Consider the following 19,321-nt stretch of genomic DNA (forward strand, 5'->3'; position numbering starts at 1 on the left):
AACTCAGATGAAAATAATCTCATCATCGTGAGAAGGAATATCAGAAACAGTTGAGGGACCAGGTTGTGGGTCCTCTAGGGATGAGTAGTCATTCTGCTGGATGGCTTTTTTGAATGTTTCCTCCGGAGTCCTCTGCCTCATTAACAATGGTTTTTGTCGTAGAAGTCTCTCTTTGATTTTATAAACAGCACTCACAAGCTTCTCAATGGGATCGCACTCCTTCCTGCCTCCCCTTTTTCCCCTCTCTCAGACCAGCTTGAAAAGCAAGTGTGTGAGTGGCAGTCCGATCTCATTCACCCCGAAGGAGGTCTCTTCTTGGTTGCTGAAGCCTAGGCAGCGTTTCTCTCTTTCTCTTCTCATCTATTCCTGTTTGTTTGTATTTATTCTGCTAGATCTTTACTCATCTGTTTCCTGTGTGCCCCTGTTATCTCCTAAACTCTTATGTATATATAGCTTTTAAAAAAACAAACACCCTTCTTTCATCTTCCCCCCTCCCTCCTTTCCCTTCCTTCTCTCCTACTGGGAGCGAAGCTTGAGAGTAAACAACAGGTAGATAGCAACTAAAAGGAGAGCTAATGAGCTGAGGAATCAACAACAGCAAGTTAGGGGCCCGTAAGCAATCCCTCCTGCAAACTGGAGGTCTGAAGCTACAAGCATTTTTCCCCCTCTCTCTTGGCATGGTGTCTGGATCTCTGAGCTTTCTGGATTTTGGGAGTCCGGATAAAAGATTTCCAACCTGTACTGCCACCCATAGCGACATGTTTTCCCAGGCAGTGACTGTACATATTGATTGTAAGATGGGCTCATTGTGTCCTCCTACTGCCCCATGTTGGGCCAATGGGGTCACAGAAGAGGTGGGGGATGAGGACGTGATGAGGCTTAAAAAAAATTATTGGTGGCTCTGTACAAAGCCACCAGCAGGGGGAGTAGTCTTTTCTACTTTGTGCAAACTTAACAATTCCTTGCCATGGCTGATATTTAGTATTTAAACTAATTTTAAAAACTCACTGGCAGAGGCTGAAAGAGGAAAGGAAGCACAGAATGGGATATAGAAAGAAATATAAGCAAAATGAGTTTAACACTGAGAGAGAAGGGAGTGAAAAGCAAATAAAAAGGAAATTGCACTCATGCACCATTGCAGCTTTGCACAAGAGCAACCAGGAAAAGAAAGTGGGGGGAAAGATCATTTCAAAAGCTGAGAGGAGATTAAGATATTGAAACGTCAAATTGCTGAATGAACTTTCAACATCACACCACATTACACAGCAGAAACAGTGGGACAGCCCTCCTAAAACAGCAAAATACAGCTGCTTTTTTTTTTGGCAATGCACATGCAACGTTGTAGCACTGAAATGCAAAGTTAAAACCTGCAAGAAGGCATTAGATATTTGTACAGCAGCTTGCTGTCAGTGCAGGCACTACAGTGTCACAACACAGGTAATACAGAAGCGCACTTGGCAGATACATAATGAAACTGTTGTAACATGTAATCTGGAAAGTGCCCTGCAGGGGTGCAAGTGCAGAGACACTGCCCTGCTCATTTGGTGCTCATCCACTGCTGCTGCTGCTGCTGCTGCTGCTGCTCCTCCTCTCTGCTGCTTCCCTGCTCTTTTGCTTTGCTGGCCCTATCCCCTGGACCAGAGCTTGCTGACAACACCCCTCTTCCCTCTCACAGGCCCACCCCTCCCAGGATGCACTCTGCCTGCCTGCCAGCCAGCCAGTGTTGCTGTTGCTATAGCAGCAAGCAATCTGACTTAATCTGTCTGTGGTTTGTCCCTCTTGTATCATCACTGCCGCTGCTCCAGCAGCGACCACTAGCTTGCCTGCCTGTCCATCTCTCACTTCCACTTGCCTTCCCAGCACTTGCACTTGTCTGCTTCATCTTCATTTTCTTTTCTGGGAAAAGAGTCCCAAGTTAAGGACTGTTCTATTGATGCTTGAATGGAGGAGATGAAGTGGACAAATGCAGAGCAGATAAACGGAGTGAAGGTGGATGGGTGAGGAAGCCGGTCACTGCTGGTAACAGCAATGACAGAGTGATCCTGGGTAAGGAAAGCCGGATACAGCAACAACAAGAGCAGCAGTGGGTGGGCAGACAGCAGCAGCAAACAAGGTGAGTCCTGGGAGAAAGAGGTAAGAGAGCATTATTGTTAGCAAACTCTGTCCTGGGGGGCGGGCAGGATCAGTAAGGCAGGGTGAGGGAGACACTTTTTGCCTTGCCTCAAGCAGTGAAATATATCAAGCCATCACTGCAGTGTAAACCAATTTATTTTATTCTTCTTTTTTTGCTGCAAGCAATTAATATAGCTACCCTTCTGGAACTTGCCCCTTTTTATTCATATTGAATATTTTAATATGCAAGTAATACGAAAGTTTGGGCGGTATAGAATTTTAATAAATAAATAAACGAATGAATAAATAAATAAATACAAACAAAGGAGGACCTGTGAACATTCACAGGGGATGGGGAAAAGCTGCTGGGGGTGGGGGGGTGGGAGAGAAGGAAAGATGGGAACTAGGACTGGAGTGAGGGAGAAGTCAAGTAAGATCTGGGGTTAGGAGGGAAGAGAGAAAGTGGGATTGCTAGTAACAATCAAGGAAGAAGTGACATATGGGGTCAGAATCAGTGGAAGAAGTGGGATCTGGGGTTTGGAGGAGGAAAGACTGGGATTAAAAGCTGGAGAATGATTAGATAAATTCACAGTACGAATCAGAGGGAGAAAGCAAATCTCTTCCCTTATTTCTCCCTCTGCACACACATTTCTTACCCTTTCCCCTGCTCTTACTGTCCCATCTTTTCCTTCTGGTTCCTCTCTTTCCCTCAGTGTCCTTTCCTTTCCCATGTCCCCCGCATTGCCTCAGCTCCATCTCCTCCTACTCCACTACTTGGCACTGGGCAGAAAGTGCCTTCCAGATAACTCCTTTCACTCTTGCTAGACTGGCTCAGGTGAGTTGCAAAGGGCTTGAGTTAGGCAGAGAACACCATCACATGCTCTATCCAACACCAACACCACACTGTATACCACTGTTTTCTTTGGGGCTAGAGCTCAGCTGATATCTTGTTGCAACCCAATCTGTGAGGAACATGGACTAGGGTGGAAGAAAGTGACTGACTACTTGCTTACTTTCAGCATAATACATAGGAATGCCCCTGGTGACAGAAGCACCTTGCACCTCTAACAACTTGAGGCATACATGCATTCATCTCTCCCACATCACTGCAGATTATGGGTTTCAAGGGAGTGGTAATGGATCATTCTGAAGTCTCATATTTTCTGCAAAGGTAATGAGGACTTTCTCCTAATGAGGACTGGTGCTGTCACTGCATCAGTTTAGCATCTCCAAACTCTGCATGTAGATGAACTTTAGAAACAGGCAGACTGGTCAAGGCATGTCATATATTATTATATTGTCCAATATGGCCCACCAGCAGAAAAACAAGTGTCAGGAAGGTTCCTGATTATCATCCTTCCTTCAAGAATCATAATTAACTATGTTCTATGCAGGGCTGCTCAACTTCGGCCCTCCTGTAGATCTTGGCCTACAACTCACATAATCCCTGGCTATTGGCCACTGTGGCTAGGGATTATGAGAGTTGTAGTCAAAAAACTTCGGGGAGCCTAAGTTGAGCAGGCCTATTCTATAGTACAAAAGGTTACCAACATAAATGACATAAAACACAAGACATTACATATACTTAAAAGAAATCAAGCATATAAATAAATACAGTCCTACACAAGCCTGCATTTGAATTCCATACAAACATGTGCAATTTATGTTCTGCTTACACAAATGCATCTATTTATAAGCTGTTTTTGAATTAATATTATAAAAGTAATCAAATTTGCTTACATACTATTTTAACAATTAATTGGACAATATTTTCCAGCAGACAATACTTATTCTGTTATATTGTGATAAAGAATGAGCTTACCGATAATTAGTACTGGGTATTTATTCAGTAAAAGAAGACTTGTTAGGAATGTGTATCGGATTGAATCAATATTGGGAACAAATGCTGAAGTCTCTGTTTTCTTTTCTTGGTTTTCTTCCCTTTTATCATCAGAGTTGGGTGACTCTGAAAGGTCTAAAGTCTCTAAATTAAAAACACACACAAAAAAACCACCATAATAATGTGGCATAATAATGTTATTTGCTACATAGCTTACTAGTTGGCAATGTGGATTGTCCTGTGCAACCCCCAGAGGAGTTTTTGGTTAATCAATTCTTTGATCCAGGCCAGCTTTTGAATGGTGCTTTGGTGACTTTTATTCCAGTCCTGGAGTAGAGGCAAGGCTAGCAAACAGCCAGCAGCAAGAGCAGTGAAGGCAGACTGTACTTGCCTTTCTGTAATATATATCTCATTAAACTGTTAATATTCCTGATTCAACTTCACTGTCTTGTCCTTACACACCACAACCCTTGCCTCTGGATTCTACACCCCCATTGATATGAACTATTCTCTTCCTAGTTAGTTAGTTTCAAATGCACATGCATTGCTGAATATAATCTTCATTGGGCAACCAAGCTGGTGAGTCAATCACATTCACAGCAACCATTCTTTCAGATTTATCTAGCATATTCCTGTTGACTGTTTCACAGCTAACTCACTGTGTCAACATGCTTTTTAAGTATACATCATCATAATTATATAAACCCTTCTTTTAGATTTCTGCACACCCTGGCACTTGATGGTCTGCTGTAGGATCCCCTACGTCTATCCACTAGATTTATGTCACATCCCTTCTGCTTAGATGAGGGTTGAATGGTTCTTTTTCCGTGGGAATCTGGGTAGAAGGGAGGGAACACACACTAAAATTGGAGCTTTCTGAAAAACTACTAAGAGATTTCATGCTGGCAGAAGCAGCTTCTAGGAAGCTCTTATAATGTTCTGAAATTAGCTCTGCATGCATGAGCACATTTATTTCAGGTGGGACAGCATAGAAGCTTTGAAGAAGAGCTATATTGCTACACACTTCCTTCCTTCCTTCCCATCTGCTCAGCATCAGAGGTGAAGTCCAGGGCCTCCACAGCCCCTGAGCCCCCCCCCCCAATCCTCTTTAGTCTGTCCCGGGTGGTGCGGTCACCCGGCGGAGCATGATGATGTTTAATTTGCAGGCGAGGGGGGCCTCCAAACGCCTTTAGGTCCAGGCTCCTAAATTACCTAGGTGCACCTCTGCTCAGCATGTGCTTTCACAAACAAACATTAGGGTTGTTCACACATGATCCACAAGCTGGGGCTGAGGAGGGCTAGGGAGTAGGGCAGGAAATTACCTGCCTCCCCACACACCCATATGACCGGCACACGAGTTCTGGGAATGGTGAGGGTGAAACGCAGGCTGGGTCCTCCTGCATCCCACAATGCACTGTGTGAGTGGTGCATTGGGGGATTTTTCCACTGCTGGGCCCTCTTTCCTCCTGGCTCCATGGATGCTCAGGCTGCTGGCAGCCTGAGTGTCCATACGACCAGGCAGTGAGGGAGGAGGGTTGAAAACCTGGGCTATCTGGCTGAAGAGCGCCAAGATCAGGATCAATCCTGGTGCTTCTCACTACCACCTCTACCCGGGTGGGGCTACGCTAGCCCAGGTAGAGCTGGTCAGGAGAAGGACCTCATTGTGTTGGATCCAAAGAACCCACTAGTGGGAGAAAAATACCAGCTGGCAGTAATAATTGCTCAAGGGTCTGTCCAATGCAATAAAAGTTAGGCTCTACAGCGGTTGTAATGCTTCTGCTGATTTTTTTTTTAATGTTTGGATTTATTACATTTTCTCATGCAATGGTCTTCTTTTTGAACAAGATGAACTACAACAGCCTTCTGTGAGAAAAATGCACTTACTACATGAATAAAGACACTTTTGGATCCAACTTTTTTTTACAAAAGGTATGATAAATCTCCAATACACAAGGAAATACACCATGAAAGGCCGCACTAAATTTCATAATACTCATAAAAGTAGAGAGCACAAAACAATACAGAATGAATTAGCTGATGTGAATATCTGGTCATGTGGGTGGTGTATTCACATTAGGGTTGCACGTTTTGTATTTTTTCTGTTTTGATTTGTACCAAATCCGAATCAACCCCATTTTGTATTTTGTCTGAAATTAAGCCTTTTGTCTGAAATTAACCCCAGTTTTGTTTTGTAGCCGAATTAATCTGAATCTGAATCCAAATTAATTCAGATTTAAAAATGGGTCACATGGTCAAAAGAGTGGGTGGGGATTATAGTGCCCAATGAGTGGAAACTACCACAAAAATTTCAAAGGAATTGGGCAAACTACTGATTTTTGGTGAATTTTTGAAGTTTGCACATCTTTCAGATTTTCCCCATAGGGTATGATGGAGGTTTCAAGAAAAGTATAGCTTTATGCAGGGGGCGGGGAGGGGTGGCCCAGAGTGGAGTGTGGTTGGTGGTAGTGCCCAGTTGGTACGAAGCTACCACAATTGTTTCAGAGGAAATTTGGCAAAGGTCTGATTTTTAAAGAATTAATGGAGTTACTTGTCTTTCAAATTTTCCTCCTAGGGTATAATGGAGGTTTCTGCAGTCCCATAACTCCACTTGAGGGGCACTGGGGTGGCCCAGAGCAAGTGGCGGTGTAGTGCACATAGGGTGCCAACCACCCACTTGGGTTGCCAACCCATGAAGTACAGGGTTGGCACCCTCTGTGCACTACACCACCACTTGCTTCGGACCATCCCAGTGCCCCACAGGTGGAGTTATGGGGCTGCTGAAACCTCCATTATTCACTATGGGGGGGAATCTTAAAGACACGTAAACCTCAAAAATTCTTAAGAAATCAGCCCTTTCCCCTATTTGGCATCTGGGTGCACCACCCTTGGGGCAGTGCCACCCAACCCACTGTTTTGCCCCTGAAGCCCCACATAAACAAGTTGAAAGAGTGAAGTGAATGATTAACAACAATGACACTTAATCTTTTGGCACAGTTATTTGAAAATATTGCAGCGGGCATGAGCCTGTCCCTGTGGCACTAGCACAGCAGCACAACCCATTTGTGGATTCAAGCAATCTTTCAATAAAAACACTCCCTCACCATGGAACAGTGACCACAGGTCATTTGAGATAGCAAGATAGACCAATGAGCCAGCGTGGAGTAGTGGTTAGAGTGCTGGACTAGGACCGGGGAGACCTGAGTTCAAATCCCCGTTCAGCCATGATTCTAGCTGGGTGACTCTGGGCCAGTCACTTCTCTCAGCCTAACCTACTTCACAGGGTTGTTGTGAGGAGAAACCTAAGTATGTAGTACACCACTCTGGACTCCTTGGAGGAAGAGCGGGATATAAAATGTAAAAAAATAAATTTAAATAAAATAAAACTGCCTTGGTAACAGCTTCAAATGTTCATTTAACTGAACTGGAGTGAGCCGTAGCCCAAACAAATCAGCCTACTGTTCAGAATTGTTAAGATTTATCATCACTGCATTTAAGAAAGTGCAAAACCATGGATCATGGTTACAAGAAAGAGAGAAGCAACTAAGATTCCTGGGGATGTCAACAGATTGACAGGGATATTCCCCACCCCCCTCCTTTTGTCTCCTGTAGTCCCCTGTGGATGACCTGTCCCTGCAATGGCAAAAGTTGTGAACCACTGGCTTAGACATCATGTCCCACCAAATTACACTGTGGCCTGAATTACATTAGACTGCTCAACTTGGGCAACAAAACTTAGACACCACTATAACTCATAAAAATCAGAAGAAAAACAAAATAGCTCTTCAAAAGAGCCCTGAACAAGTCAAGAGATTCTTTCTAAACCTTTGGAAAGAAAAACCTGTGTAATTTCAGAACTTTCCTAACCAGCCTCTTGAAAAGCTTCTCCACACAATTTATACCATGGCTTTTAGCAAGAGCTTTGGAATTGCATTGAGCTCCCAAAGATATTTGGGTATTTCTGTCTCAAAATGCTGTCTTCCAAATCCCTTTGCAAGGTCAGTTTGCATTTCAATCACACTGAATACAACACATACTTAACTAAACCATTCATGCTCAACAGCTTTTTGCATATCTTATCTTCTGCTAATCACTCAGTGCCTCAGCTGGAGTGGAGAGAGTCAGAGAAGTCAATTTCAATTGCAATGCTTTTCTGAAAAACAAAGCATTCTGTCCGAAACACAGTCATTTCAATTTGGAAACAAAAATATCTGTTTTTTTAATGCTTGATTTTGTTTTGGTTACAAAACCTCCAAAATTGCCATTTTTGGGCACAAAACATTTTGTACCCAAATCGAAATGCACAAGCCTAATTCACATGAGCAGTGTAGCATTTTTAAATACACAGAAGATGCTGTCTCAGCTTCCACGATCAGGGTGCACTGGGAATGTGAAAATCTCTTTTCACAGATACTGTTGCCAGCGATTCCATGAGTAAGCTTCTCCAACTTTAGACTGCTCATGTGAGTAGATGACAGTGATATTTACAGAGATTAGATCTGATTCAAAGTGTATGGATCAACTCTTAATTGAAACATTAAGAACTGCATAGCTAGTGGAAGCACTGGAGAATCATTGAGGTAATAACTAAATGTAGGGATGTACAAACTGACTCAACCTTGAGCCGGTTCATTGAACTAGTCCAGTATGAGGGCTCACCCTCAAAGGGTGAGCTCACCCTCAAACTGTACTGGCCCCAATATGGCTCGAGGTAGAGTTGAGCCCCACCGGCCAGCTCATGGCTGATTTGGGGGTTCATATGTTTTTAAGGACTCACCACCACCGGGGTCATGCAGATGGCCATTGCACATGCGCAGCAGCCTCCAAAATGGCCCCCAACAATACACAGAGGCCCAGAACAGGCTGAAAACTGCCCGAACCGGGCCATTTTGATACCGAGGGAAGCTAGCAGGGGGACCACCTGAGACCCTTCCTATGGGCCCCCTAGAGGCAGTGAGTCCTTTTAAAAAGTTCTTTTCAACCTCACCAAACCGGCTTGAATTCGAGCTGAGCTGGGGGGGGGGGGCATTGTGCACACCCCTAACTAAAAGTAAAGAACACTAGAAAATGTGGTGTCATCATGTCACTAAGTACGACACAAAGACGCAAACATTTGAATACTTTATGAAGACAGTTAATTTAAAACAATTGTATTCTGCCTTGAGTGTGCTCAAGGTGACTTACAGTAAGAAGAGGAAGAGGAAGAAGAAGAAGAAACAACGAAATGCATGCTTAGTGTAGTTGTGAGTCCTAAATTTACTAAACAATTCCTACAAACATGAAAATAGAAATACATTGATATGGATTATCACTAGCTACTCTTACCCTTCTGAATAAGAAGTTGTGTAGTAGGAACTAAGTCTTCCCATGTTACAAAGTCTCCTGTTTTCAAATCCACAAAATAATCAAACACAGTTTTGTCTCCAGATGGAAACTGAATATCTGAAATTCATAAAGAAATACATCCTATTTTGTATGTACAAAACATATTACACAATTGAAAACAATTCTGATATGGAGTATACATCTGCTATGCAGCATTTACTGAAATATATCTTTTTTGGATTGAGCTATACTACATTTACTGTAGTATACCTTGTTTGGATTGAGCTTCAATGTATTATCCTTCATCCAATCCATTACCAACTGTAGATAGGCATTTAGGGAGACTATGCCATTACCTGATGAAGCTGTCATGGAAAAATAAATTTGGGTGCCATCAGCATACTAATAACACCCTGCACCAAATTTCCTAATGATTACCCCCAGCAGTTTCATGCAGATGTTTAAAAGCACTGGAGACAGAATGGAGCCCTAAGGGACTCCATACAATAGCTTCTGTTTTGAGGAGCAACTGTTTCTAAGTGACACTATCTGAAATTTACCTGAGGGATAGCAATGGAACCACTGCAAAGCAGTTCCTCCTATACCCAGATCTCACAGATTATCCAAAAGGATTCCCTGGTCAATAGTATCAAAAGTCACTGAAAGGTCCAAAAGAACAAACAGAATCACACTCTCTATCTAGCTGAAGATATCCAACAGCCAACCAAGGTGCTCTCAACCCCATAGCCCACCCAACAGTCAATTTAAGATGGCTCTAGATAATCTATTTTCTCCAAGACTATGACAGGATCCATCTGGACACTAACTCCAAAGAAACTCCAGAGGAGGAGGAGGAGGAGGAGGAGGAGGAGGAGCCCATTCCATCCTGGACACCTGAACCCAACGACCAACCCCTGAATACTTCAGGCCTGGAACCAGACACCACCTCTGGGGCACTGTGGACTCAACACTCCCCATGTGGAGCTTCTGCCCCTTCTTCAGAGCCCCTAGCATAACTCCCAAGCAGATGTGCTGATGCACTAGGCAGAGTTTCCTCTCCAAAGGCAGCCCTGGCTGCTCAGGGCTTCCCTCCTGATAGATCTACTTGAGAGGTGGGAGAGCCTGGCTCTGGTGCTTCCCTGAAGTGAACTGAGGAACCAGGAAAGTTGGGGCTCTCATATCTAACTGTCATAGCTCAGACCTCTGAGTCAGAAGAGTCAGAGGAGGAGCAGGAGGACTTAGTTGGGAGATCAGGCTCAGAAGCACAGCAAGAGGACTTGGCTGTGAGAACAAACTCTGAAGCTGAGCTGGAACGACAGCAAACAGGTGAATCTGGACAGCTGACAGAGATGAGGACTGAGGAGACTAATCAGGAGGAAGCTGAAATTTCACCTGTGTTAAGAAGACATCTCAAGAGAAAGGCTTAGTGGGAGACACGCAGGTGCAAGATCTCACAGGAGAGGAAATAGAAATGCTGAGTCAGGAAAGCCTGATTGGCTGCCTGTTATCTCGAGCCTTAGATCAAGCAAACGCTGTTCATAAGTCAGTACTGATAGCAACATTGTTTTCCGCAGACAGTGTTCCTTGTACTTTAATTGTCCAATCTTTCTTGTTTCAACCTGTCCTTGTTCTTTTCCTTCCTTACTCCTTTATTTCAGTTATCATAGAGGGGGGTACCTAGTTCAGTTTTAACGGACTTTATTTTTGCTTATACTACTTTATCTTTGAGAGGTTTTTTTGTGTGTGTGTGCTTTGGTTCGTGCAGCTAAGCTGCTACTCCTATCTATAGAGTTTCCACCGTGACTCGCAGAAGTGGATCTGGAGGGAACATAAATCCTGTCAGGTCAGCCGTGCCAACAGATTTACAACACTAACAACTGCCCCCTTTAAATATGGACGCATTCTGCCCTCCCTAAGTGAAGCATTTATGATATCAGCCAAGACCTCTCTGATAACCTTTCTGCCAGATGATATAAACCATGCTGGGCAAGGAGCAAAAGAACAGGTGGTAGCCCGTACTACTTCAAGCAGCTTGTCCATATCTTAAGGAATCCCAGATCGAAACTGATCCATTTTATGAGGTAAGGTTTAACTAGTGTGTTCATTTAACCCTATCAAGAAGATCAAGGATCAATGTTTGTAATACAGGAGAACCTCGTTAATTGCTGGTCCAGCACCTGCGGTTTTGCATATCAGTGATTGAGTAATGGACATCCGAACCCAGTATACACGGGCGGGATCCAGCAAAAAGGGGTTAAACCCACATATCTGCAGGTCAGGATTGTCTGGAAATGACCTCAGAGGTCAATTCCGGCTGCCGTTTTTACTTCAGAGGCCATTTTATAGCTTTTTAAAAAATGGGGCAAAAAGCTATTTTCTGCCGATTTTCAGTCAAAATTTTACTCTTAGGGGGCATTTTTGGACTCCTTGTAAGCAGTGGAGTATGGTAAGGCCATTGTGTTAATGTAGAAATTGAATAGGAGTGGGGCCAGTATGCATCCTTGCTTGACACCCTTCTGGGTTGAGATTAAATTTAATTTTTTTAAAGCAAACAAACAGAAATAGGACTCACCGCTGCTGCTCCGGGGGCTTTCCAAATCACCCAGTTCGGGTGGTCTTCAGCCAATTCAAGGTCTCACCCCCCATGGTGGTGGCTATAATGACCCAGCCACACAGAGGCCCATCAAGTTATCTTTTGTAGCATCTCTTTTCTTTCGTGCCAGCAAAAGTTTGTACTGTTTCTGTTGAAGGGAGTTCTACACAGCCAACAGACCAGAGCTGGATTTATAGACTTGATAGGTGGCGGAAAGAGCTTTTTTGGCATTGACACAGTCCTTGTCAAACCACGACTTGGAGCCATGCTGACACTACACTGAAGGGGCACAGTTCTTACGAGCTAGGTGCTGCTGAAGTTCCTGGACTAAGGTAGTGTTGTAGGACTCCAAGGGCTTGCCAGAGGGATCAGCTGTTGTCAGGGATAATTGGATACACTGAAAGTGTATTGAGGTGAGTAGCTCGCTCATTGCTTGGTCAAGTTGGGGGATCCATTTAGTATGGCAATGTGCCCTTCTGGTAGCAGATATGGGGGGTTGATAGTGGTCCTCAATATGGGACTGGAGGATGAAGGGCTTTAGCTGGAGCGAGATTTAAAGATTATCACTATTGAACTTTGGATAACCTCAAATCTCTCCCCCAGGGGGAACAGATTCCCTGAAATAATAAAATAGTCAATAACACTTATTCAAGAGCCAGACAAATAGGTGAATTCAACAGGATGGTCGTTTTCAGACTGGCCCTTTAGGATGAAGAGGCTAAGTCTGGAGGTTGTGTGACCCAAGCAGAAACCGGCAAAGTTAGACCTCTGGTCCTTTGAAAGGCGGGTAAGAGAGAGCCCGTCTATCTCATAGTTGGGTAGGCAGGACTGCTGTTGAGTATATAGGGTGTGATCATCAGGACTCAGCCATGCATTGAAATCACCTCCCATCACCACATACACATTAGGAATAGAAAGGACAAGGTCAGCTAGGTAGTTTTCCAGTTCAGCCCACATAATTCTGAACTGGAGTTTCCTCCATTGCGTAGGGAGCTAAATATTGATTATCAGCAGTGTCCAGCAGCTTAATTGGATCAAAATTGCCATGGCGTATTGGTTGTGCGGATGGGGGGGAGCTTTGAAGATGCATGAAGGGTAATAGAAACAAGCATACCCATGCCACCTTTACATCTACATGTGCACTGGCTGTAGCTTCTGAGGTGATGGGCATCATGTGGAGGCCCTGTCCTCCTTTGAGACATGACTCATGGTGGAGGGCAAAAGGAGCTGAGGAGGCAATCGTTCCTCTAGGGCAGCCAGGGTAAATTGTGGCTAACTGGGTTGTACAGGTGGTGCATGCAAGCCCTCCCCTGGAGTAGCAATAGACACATCTTGTGGAAGGGGTAGTAGTGCTGAGGAACACTTCTCGAGTGCAAGGAGGCTTGGGCATAAAGGAGATGCAGGAGATACATGGGGCTCCTGCGAGATGGGGGAAAGCATGAGCTCCTTACTCTCCAGGGTTGTTCTGGTGGCTAAGCATTCCTGGATTAACTTCTCTGGGACAGGATCAGGAGAAAGAACTGTTCTCTTGAGGGAAGGCTTGGGAGGTTCTCTGATGTTGCCCCTATCCCTGACAGTGTCACTTTCACTGCCATTGCTAAAATCTTCTGTATGGACTGACAAGCTTCCTCCTGAATCTAGCCCCAATACTTTGGCTGAATGAGGGACACCTGTCTGTGTCTGTGTTGAGGAGAGAGGTACTGTGATTGGGCAATTCGGATGATGTTGAGCTGGGGTGGAAAGAGACATGAGGTTCTGTGACTGGGCAGTTGGATGGCTTTGGGCTGGGGATAGAAGAGTGCACCTCAATATCACTGTCACTTTCTGTAGACTCTAGCCCCTGGCAATCCAAGAGGTTTAGGGTTTAGGGCCTTGCTTGCTTCTGCACTTCAGTGAAACGTCTGGCTAAATCAGCAAATTCATCCAGAATGGATTTTCACTCTGGCCTTTCTGGGAGCAAGTGGTTAATCTGTGGAGTCTTGGAGTGTTTAGAAAGTTGTTTTGACAACATTAGTTCCAAGATCATGATGGCCATTAAGCATCCCCCAAGAAAAGAGAAGCTGCAATGGAAATTCAGATAACACTGACACCGTAATTCACAGTAATTTCCTCGATCAGACTTTTTGCCAAAGATGACTATGGGACAAAAGAATGGCTGAAAGAACAAAGAACTGAATGTGGCTTATATAGATCTGTATGTGTTGCATACATTGAAATTTATGTATGTTTAAATAGTTATATGCCGCCTTGTACTGATTATCATAGTAATTCAAGTGAAGGAATTCTCCCTTTGCACCAGTTGGGACAGAAGTGTTGCTTTTTCAAATGTAATCAGCAGCCACCTTGTAATTTGCCTATAATTTTGACAGCTTGGCAGAATGTGAAATGATTTTAAGTCAACAGTTTTTGGGTGGCATTTTAGCAGCTGGGTTAGAGAGGTTGTTATCGGCCTATGGCTTGACCAGTTGTAGACATTCCCGGTGAATTCCAGCAAAACTTGCAATGACAGCAGCACTCGGGAAAGGTTAACAGAGCTGTTGGCAGGTGATGTCAGACGCAGTGAGGGGAGCAGTCCGGGAGTTGCTGGGGATGAATTGTGCTGGTCTTTTGGCTAGACTTCTAACCCCTTGGGTCCCTGTGGATACTGATGCTGCCTGGGTGTTACTGAAGCTGCTGAAGCCAAGCTCTGCTGGGCTATTAACTCCATACATGCCTTGTGTGGTAAATAGATCAAGGGCTTGCCTGAGACCCTCAACTTTGACTGCAATTTCATTTATATGTCCTAGTATCAGGATGCGAGTTTCTGCTGAGATTAAACATGTGTCTTTGAGATATTGAATGATGTGATTGTGGGGGATGCAGTGGGCTCGTTTGTGGGGATTGGCCCGCCACTTCCCTGATCTGGGGGCTTACTTGGGCAGGGACATTTAGAAGGCGATGAGGCAGCCTGATTAAATGCAATCTCCTTTGGGGAGAAGGGAAGGCTTTCCGAATCCAGAGCTGTATATCTATTCTTGGTAGGCAAGTTACTCACTGTCCAAGCTGTCTCTGGGGGAGTGAGACATTAATTTTCATCTGCTTTTCCACACGGTTTGATTTATGCACCCCGGAGTCATTGCTGGGATGTTACGGTTCCATTTTCCGGCTCTGGGTGGCATAATTTGTCTGTGGTGATTGACCAAGGGGCGGTAAGGTCATCCTCTGAATGAGAGCTTGTTTGTGGAGCTGTTATCCGGTCGCCACCTTGGCTCCTCTTTGGTAGGGCACTTTATGTGACCCATTTTGTCCATGGGGGGATATGGGAACCTAATGTCCCCAATTTGCATTAATGCCCCATTATTCATGGACTCACATTCCTCCCCCTCCGTGTGCAGAATGGAACCCCCGCAAATAAGAGGGTTCTCCTGTATACATTTAACATAATGTAGAATAATAAATTCAACTAGCTTAACCCGCACAGAGCATCTGTGCGCTAGTCTCCAAACTCCCCATTCAATATCTCTTCCCCTCCCTTATTTCTTTCTGTGCTGCCCCATTGGAGCCTGGTTGGCTGGCTCCCTCCCTCCCTCAGAGCTGCTTGCCCCCGCTGCCCGAAGGGGCCCCAGTCCTTTACCTACCCAGAGCCAGGCTGGCCATGGCCACAGCTTGCTTGCCTGCAGGAGCAGTGGGATCCACCATTTGGCCTTGGAGCTGGAGAAGGGAGAGGCAGTGGAAATGGGAGGAGGTGACTCCCTTTGCTTATGGGGGTACCCCAGGACCCCTCAGCTACCCCACCCCAGGACCCCTCAGCTACCCCACTCACATGCACCCCAATCCTACTGTCTCCACCCCCAAAGTACTAACCCCCCTAATCCTTCCCTCCCCCCACAAGCAAAAAGAGGTGGCTCCTCCTGCTGCTGCCTCTTCCTTCTCCAACTCAAAGGCTTGCTCACTCTCAGCCACCCCCCTTACCCTACAATCACTCACTCACCCACTCTCAGCCACCCACTCTCAACCACCCCCCACCTCCAGGCCCTGCCCACAGCCCACCTCTGCTAGTTTCCACAGGCAGATGATTTGCTTGTGAGCTGGGAAACAACTTGCCACAATATGCCTCTTTCTCTTTCCTAACTGCTGGCCTGCGTTGCCTCGCCAAGTCTCCTCACTAGAAAGATGGCCAAGCCAGGGCTTCTTGTCTGGTCTGCATGGACGCCCCATGGTATACTCTCAAGCACAGTCTTCCTCAGTGTCTTTCAGTTTAAGTGGGAGACTCTTACTTTGAAGATTTAGGATAAATCATAGGTCTGACAACAAGTATTGACAACAAGAGCTGAGAACACTATCATCAGCTCTCAGAGAATATAAATATTAGTTTGATCCCAAGAGGGAATATGAATTCCATTGACTGTTCACAGTATAAGTGGTAAACTTATACAGTATAAAAATATGTCAAACTAACAAACTGAAAGGCCTCTGAGGCAAATTGTGCAAGTCGAAACATGTTTGGCTATTTCTTTATTGAGTTTATTGTTCTACAATATATTAAATATATTTTACATTTTGCAGCATTGATCCTTGATTATCTATCTATCTGTCTATCTATCATATTATATGATTTGTTTTTGATCCAGGTTACTTCCCATTGTTATTGGCTAACCACCTTGGGGCTATCTTTTTAACGAAAGGCAGTATAAAAATGCAAACATAAAAATAAATAAATAAATAAATAGTATAATTTATTCAAGTTCCAAAAAGATCCTTTCCCCCCTCAAAAATTTAATCTTATTAAGATTATATTGGTTAATAATTTGTAGCTACACAGTTTTCATCTTATTTGTGAATTCACTTTTGAACAATCACCACCACCATCTACTGATGCACTTTTGCAGTTACTGTGCAAAGCTGTTACTCTATGTACATCTTAAAGGCATTGGGAGCAACTATAATAGCAGAGACCACTGTTTCTGATATGTGGTCCTGATCTATTAGAAGAGGTTTAAGAAACATACTAGCATACTTGGGCAGAGCTGGAATACTTGCCTTTCTCAGAAATTCTAGTAATGTAAATATGTACTAATGTGTGTGACACTGTAGCTGTAAAACTAGTGTCTTTAGCATAACAATTTTGAAAGTGGGGGCTTGTGAATAGATGGTTAAGCCTCACAGGAAAAAAGGGTTAGATTAGATGGTCTTTGGCCCTTTCCACCTCTACTAATCAATTATTCTATTACATTATAAAGACTAACTAGCTTATCCCACACAGAGCATCTGTGCTCTAGGACTTTATTGCTCACTTCCCCCCTCAGCCAGCCTCCCATCCAGCCCATCAGCCAGCCTCCCCACTCCACCAGTGTTCCCTCTAACAGGGATTCCCAGATGTTGTTGACTACAACTCCCAGCATCCCCAGCTGCAACAGCCTTTGCTTGGGGATTGTGGGAGTTGCAGTCAACAACATCTGGGAATCCCTGTTAGAGGGAACACTGCCCCCACCCCCTCAGCCAATCTCCCCTTCAGCCAGTCTTCCCCCACCTCCTCAGCATGCCCCCCCACTCACTCAGCCAGAGTGGCAACATGGCAGCCTAGATCGGCTCCTACCACTGGACTCCATCGTGTCACCCTGACAAATCTCCTCATGAGGAGGATGGTCGATTGGGGCAGGAGAGTGCACCTCGGGCTGGCCTCCGTCGGTGCACTGAATCTCTTTGTAGGGATAACGGCCCAGCCAGGGCTTCCCTTCTGGCCTACACAGATGGCCCTCAGTGCACTCTTTTGCCCCAGCTCAGCCATCCTCCTTGCAAGACTCGGTGAGGTGACAGATGCCTGCTCAATGTCTCTTTTTCTTTCTTGGCCACCACCTCGTCCTCATCCTCAACCCTCCCTCTTTGGCAGCAGCTGCCCCTCCGACTGCCGCTCAGCCCTACTCCATGGCTTCTCTCTCTTCTGGACAAATATCTCTTTCAATTCTCGTGAGATGTGTCACATACCATGGGATTTGCCAAATATGTCCTAAGGCTTTTAAATAAATAGATTCTACATGAATTAAAATAAACTGTATAGTATACTATGAATAGAGCAAAACATACTTGCAGGGGGTTGTCCTTCAAATATATCACGAACGAGACAGTTGAAATCACGTGTTAGATTTGAAAGGTCCTCATGTGTGGTATTTATGCCAATTAGAGTCTCACCCTCATGTTCATCCTCTCGTCTTAAAACTCCTCCAACAGCCCACGTAAATGCAAATATGAAAAGTTTCTCTAAGAATACATTTAGTTTATTAGGGTACTTCTGCCAAAACCATATCTGATCTTCCCTGAAATTAATAAATATAAAAACATTAGTAATCAGCAACAACTTGCATTATTTTGAAAGACATCAGGAAACACATGTGATGGACAAATAATGTGGGGATCTATCGGACCACTTGTAAGAGGACTACAAACGTATGGATTGATAAATGACTTAAAAAATTAACCATATATACTAGGAGCCAAATTACAGAGGAGTACTTGTATAGTTAAAGTTGATAGTAGAGCTGTGTGAAGCTTCAGAAGCTAATTGGATTTTGTCCAATTCAGGCAAACTGAACTGCTGCCCAGTTTGGTCTGAATTAGGGTTAAATCAAATCAGTTTAGGCCAAATCAGTTAGGCTGCTGAAACTGCTTCAGTCTATTCAAATTCCACTTGCCACTTTCTGACCCCTGAAAGGTCTTATCGGGCATGGTTGCAGCAATTGCCCAGAAAAGATTACAATTCCCAGAAGCACCTATGCCATTACAGGGCTGCAGGGGATGATGATGATGATAGATGGAAGCTATTAATGTAAAATGTAGTTTGGCCCATACTGTAGATAACGAAGAAAGTGCCATTGCAGAAAACAGGCTGATAGGGAATGCAGTTTTTAACCTAAGAAATATGCAGATGGTCAAGTTAAGTTGAATGAACCTTAACATCCAGAAAATTACAATTTCCATCACAGAGAACAACATCTGCTTAGAAAAATTATAGTATGACATATAATCAAGTCAGGTGTTTTCACCTGAAGTATATAGTTTCTGGTTGTGCTGGTTTCCTTTTTTTATGAAATAATGTTTAAATGAAGCATTTAATGTTTTTTTAGTAATCCAATATGTGCCTTCATGGCTCACCTTGTCTTCATTATTGTTGGGACCACTGCAGTGAGCTTGCTACCGGTATATGACAATCGATGAGGATGGCTCTTGGTCACCGAGCTCCGTCTATTTTTACCACCTTAAAAATAATAGATCAGATTATCCATTATATGTTTTGGAGAGTTTGTGAGTTTATGTAAAATAAAGTCATACTTACCAATTATCTACAATTACCAAATTTTGCATGAACAATCCTGCACTGAAACTAGTGGAATGCATTGCTTTTTACACTGGAATATGCTGGGTGATGGGTCTAATCCCCCCCGCCCCTATTTTTAAAGAAGAAATTCTGATCAATGAGA

The 19,321-nt window shown here is 44.2% G+C and overlaps 1 protein-coding gene across 14 annotated transcripts in view; it reads right to left on the minus strand.

Moving 5' to 3' along the window:
- The window catches only part of DNAH14 (dynein axonemal heavy chain 14), a 477,343-nt gene that overhangs the window by 160,392 nt on the left and 297,630 nt on the right, over positions 1-19,321 (minus strand). For all 14 annotated transcript variants that reach the window (XM_053307834.1, XM_053307849.1, XM_053307840.1 and 11 more), the window contains 4 exons: positions 18,996-19,098; positions 17,931-18,160; positions 9,275-9,391; positions 3,935-4,096 (listed from right to left, as the gene is read on the minus strand). In XM_053307834.1, coding sequence (XP_053163809.1) covers positions 3,935-4,096; positions 9,275-9,391; positions 17,931-18,160; positions 18,996-19,098 — 612 coding nt within the window. The remainder of the gene's footprint in view (positions 1-3,934; positions 4,097-9,274; positions 9,392-17,930; positions 18,161-18,995; positions 19,099-19,321) is intronic.

This window comes from Hemicordylus capensis, chromosome 1 (assembly GCF_027244095.1).
Source record: "Hemicordylus capensis ecotype Gifberg chromosome 1, rHemCap1.1.pri, whole genome shotgun sequence".
NCBI lineage: Eukaryota > Metazoa > Chordata > Lepidosauria > Squamata > Cordylidae > Hemicordylus > Hemicordylus capensis.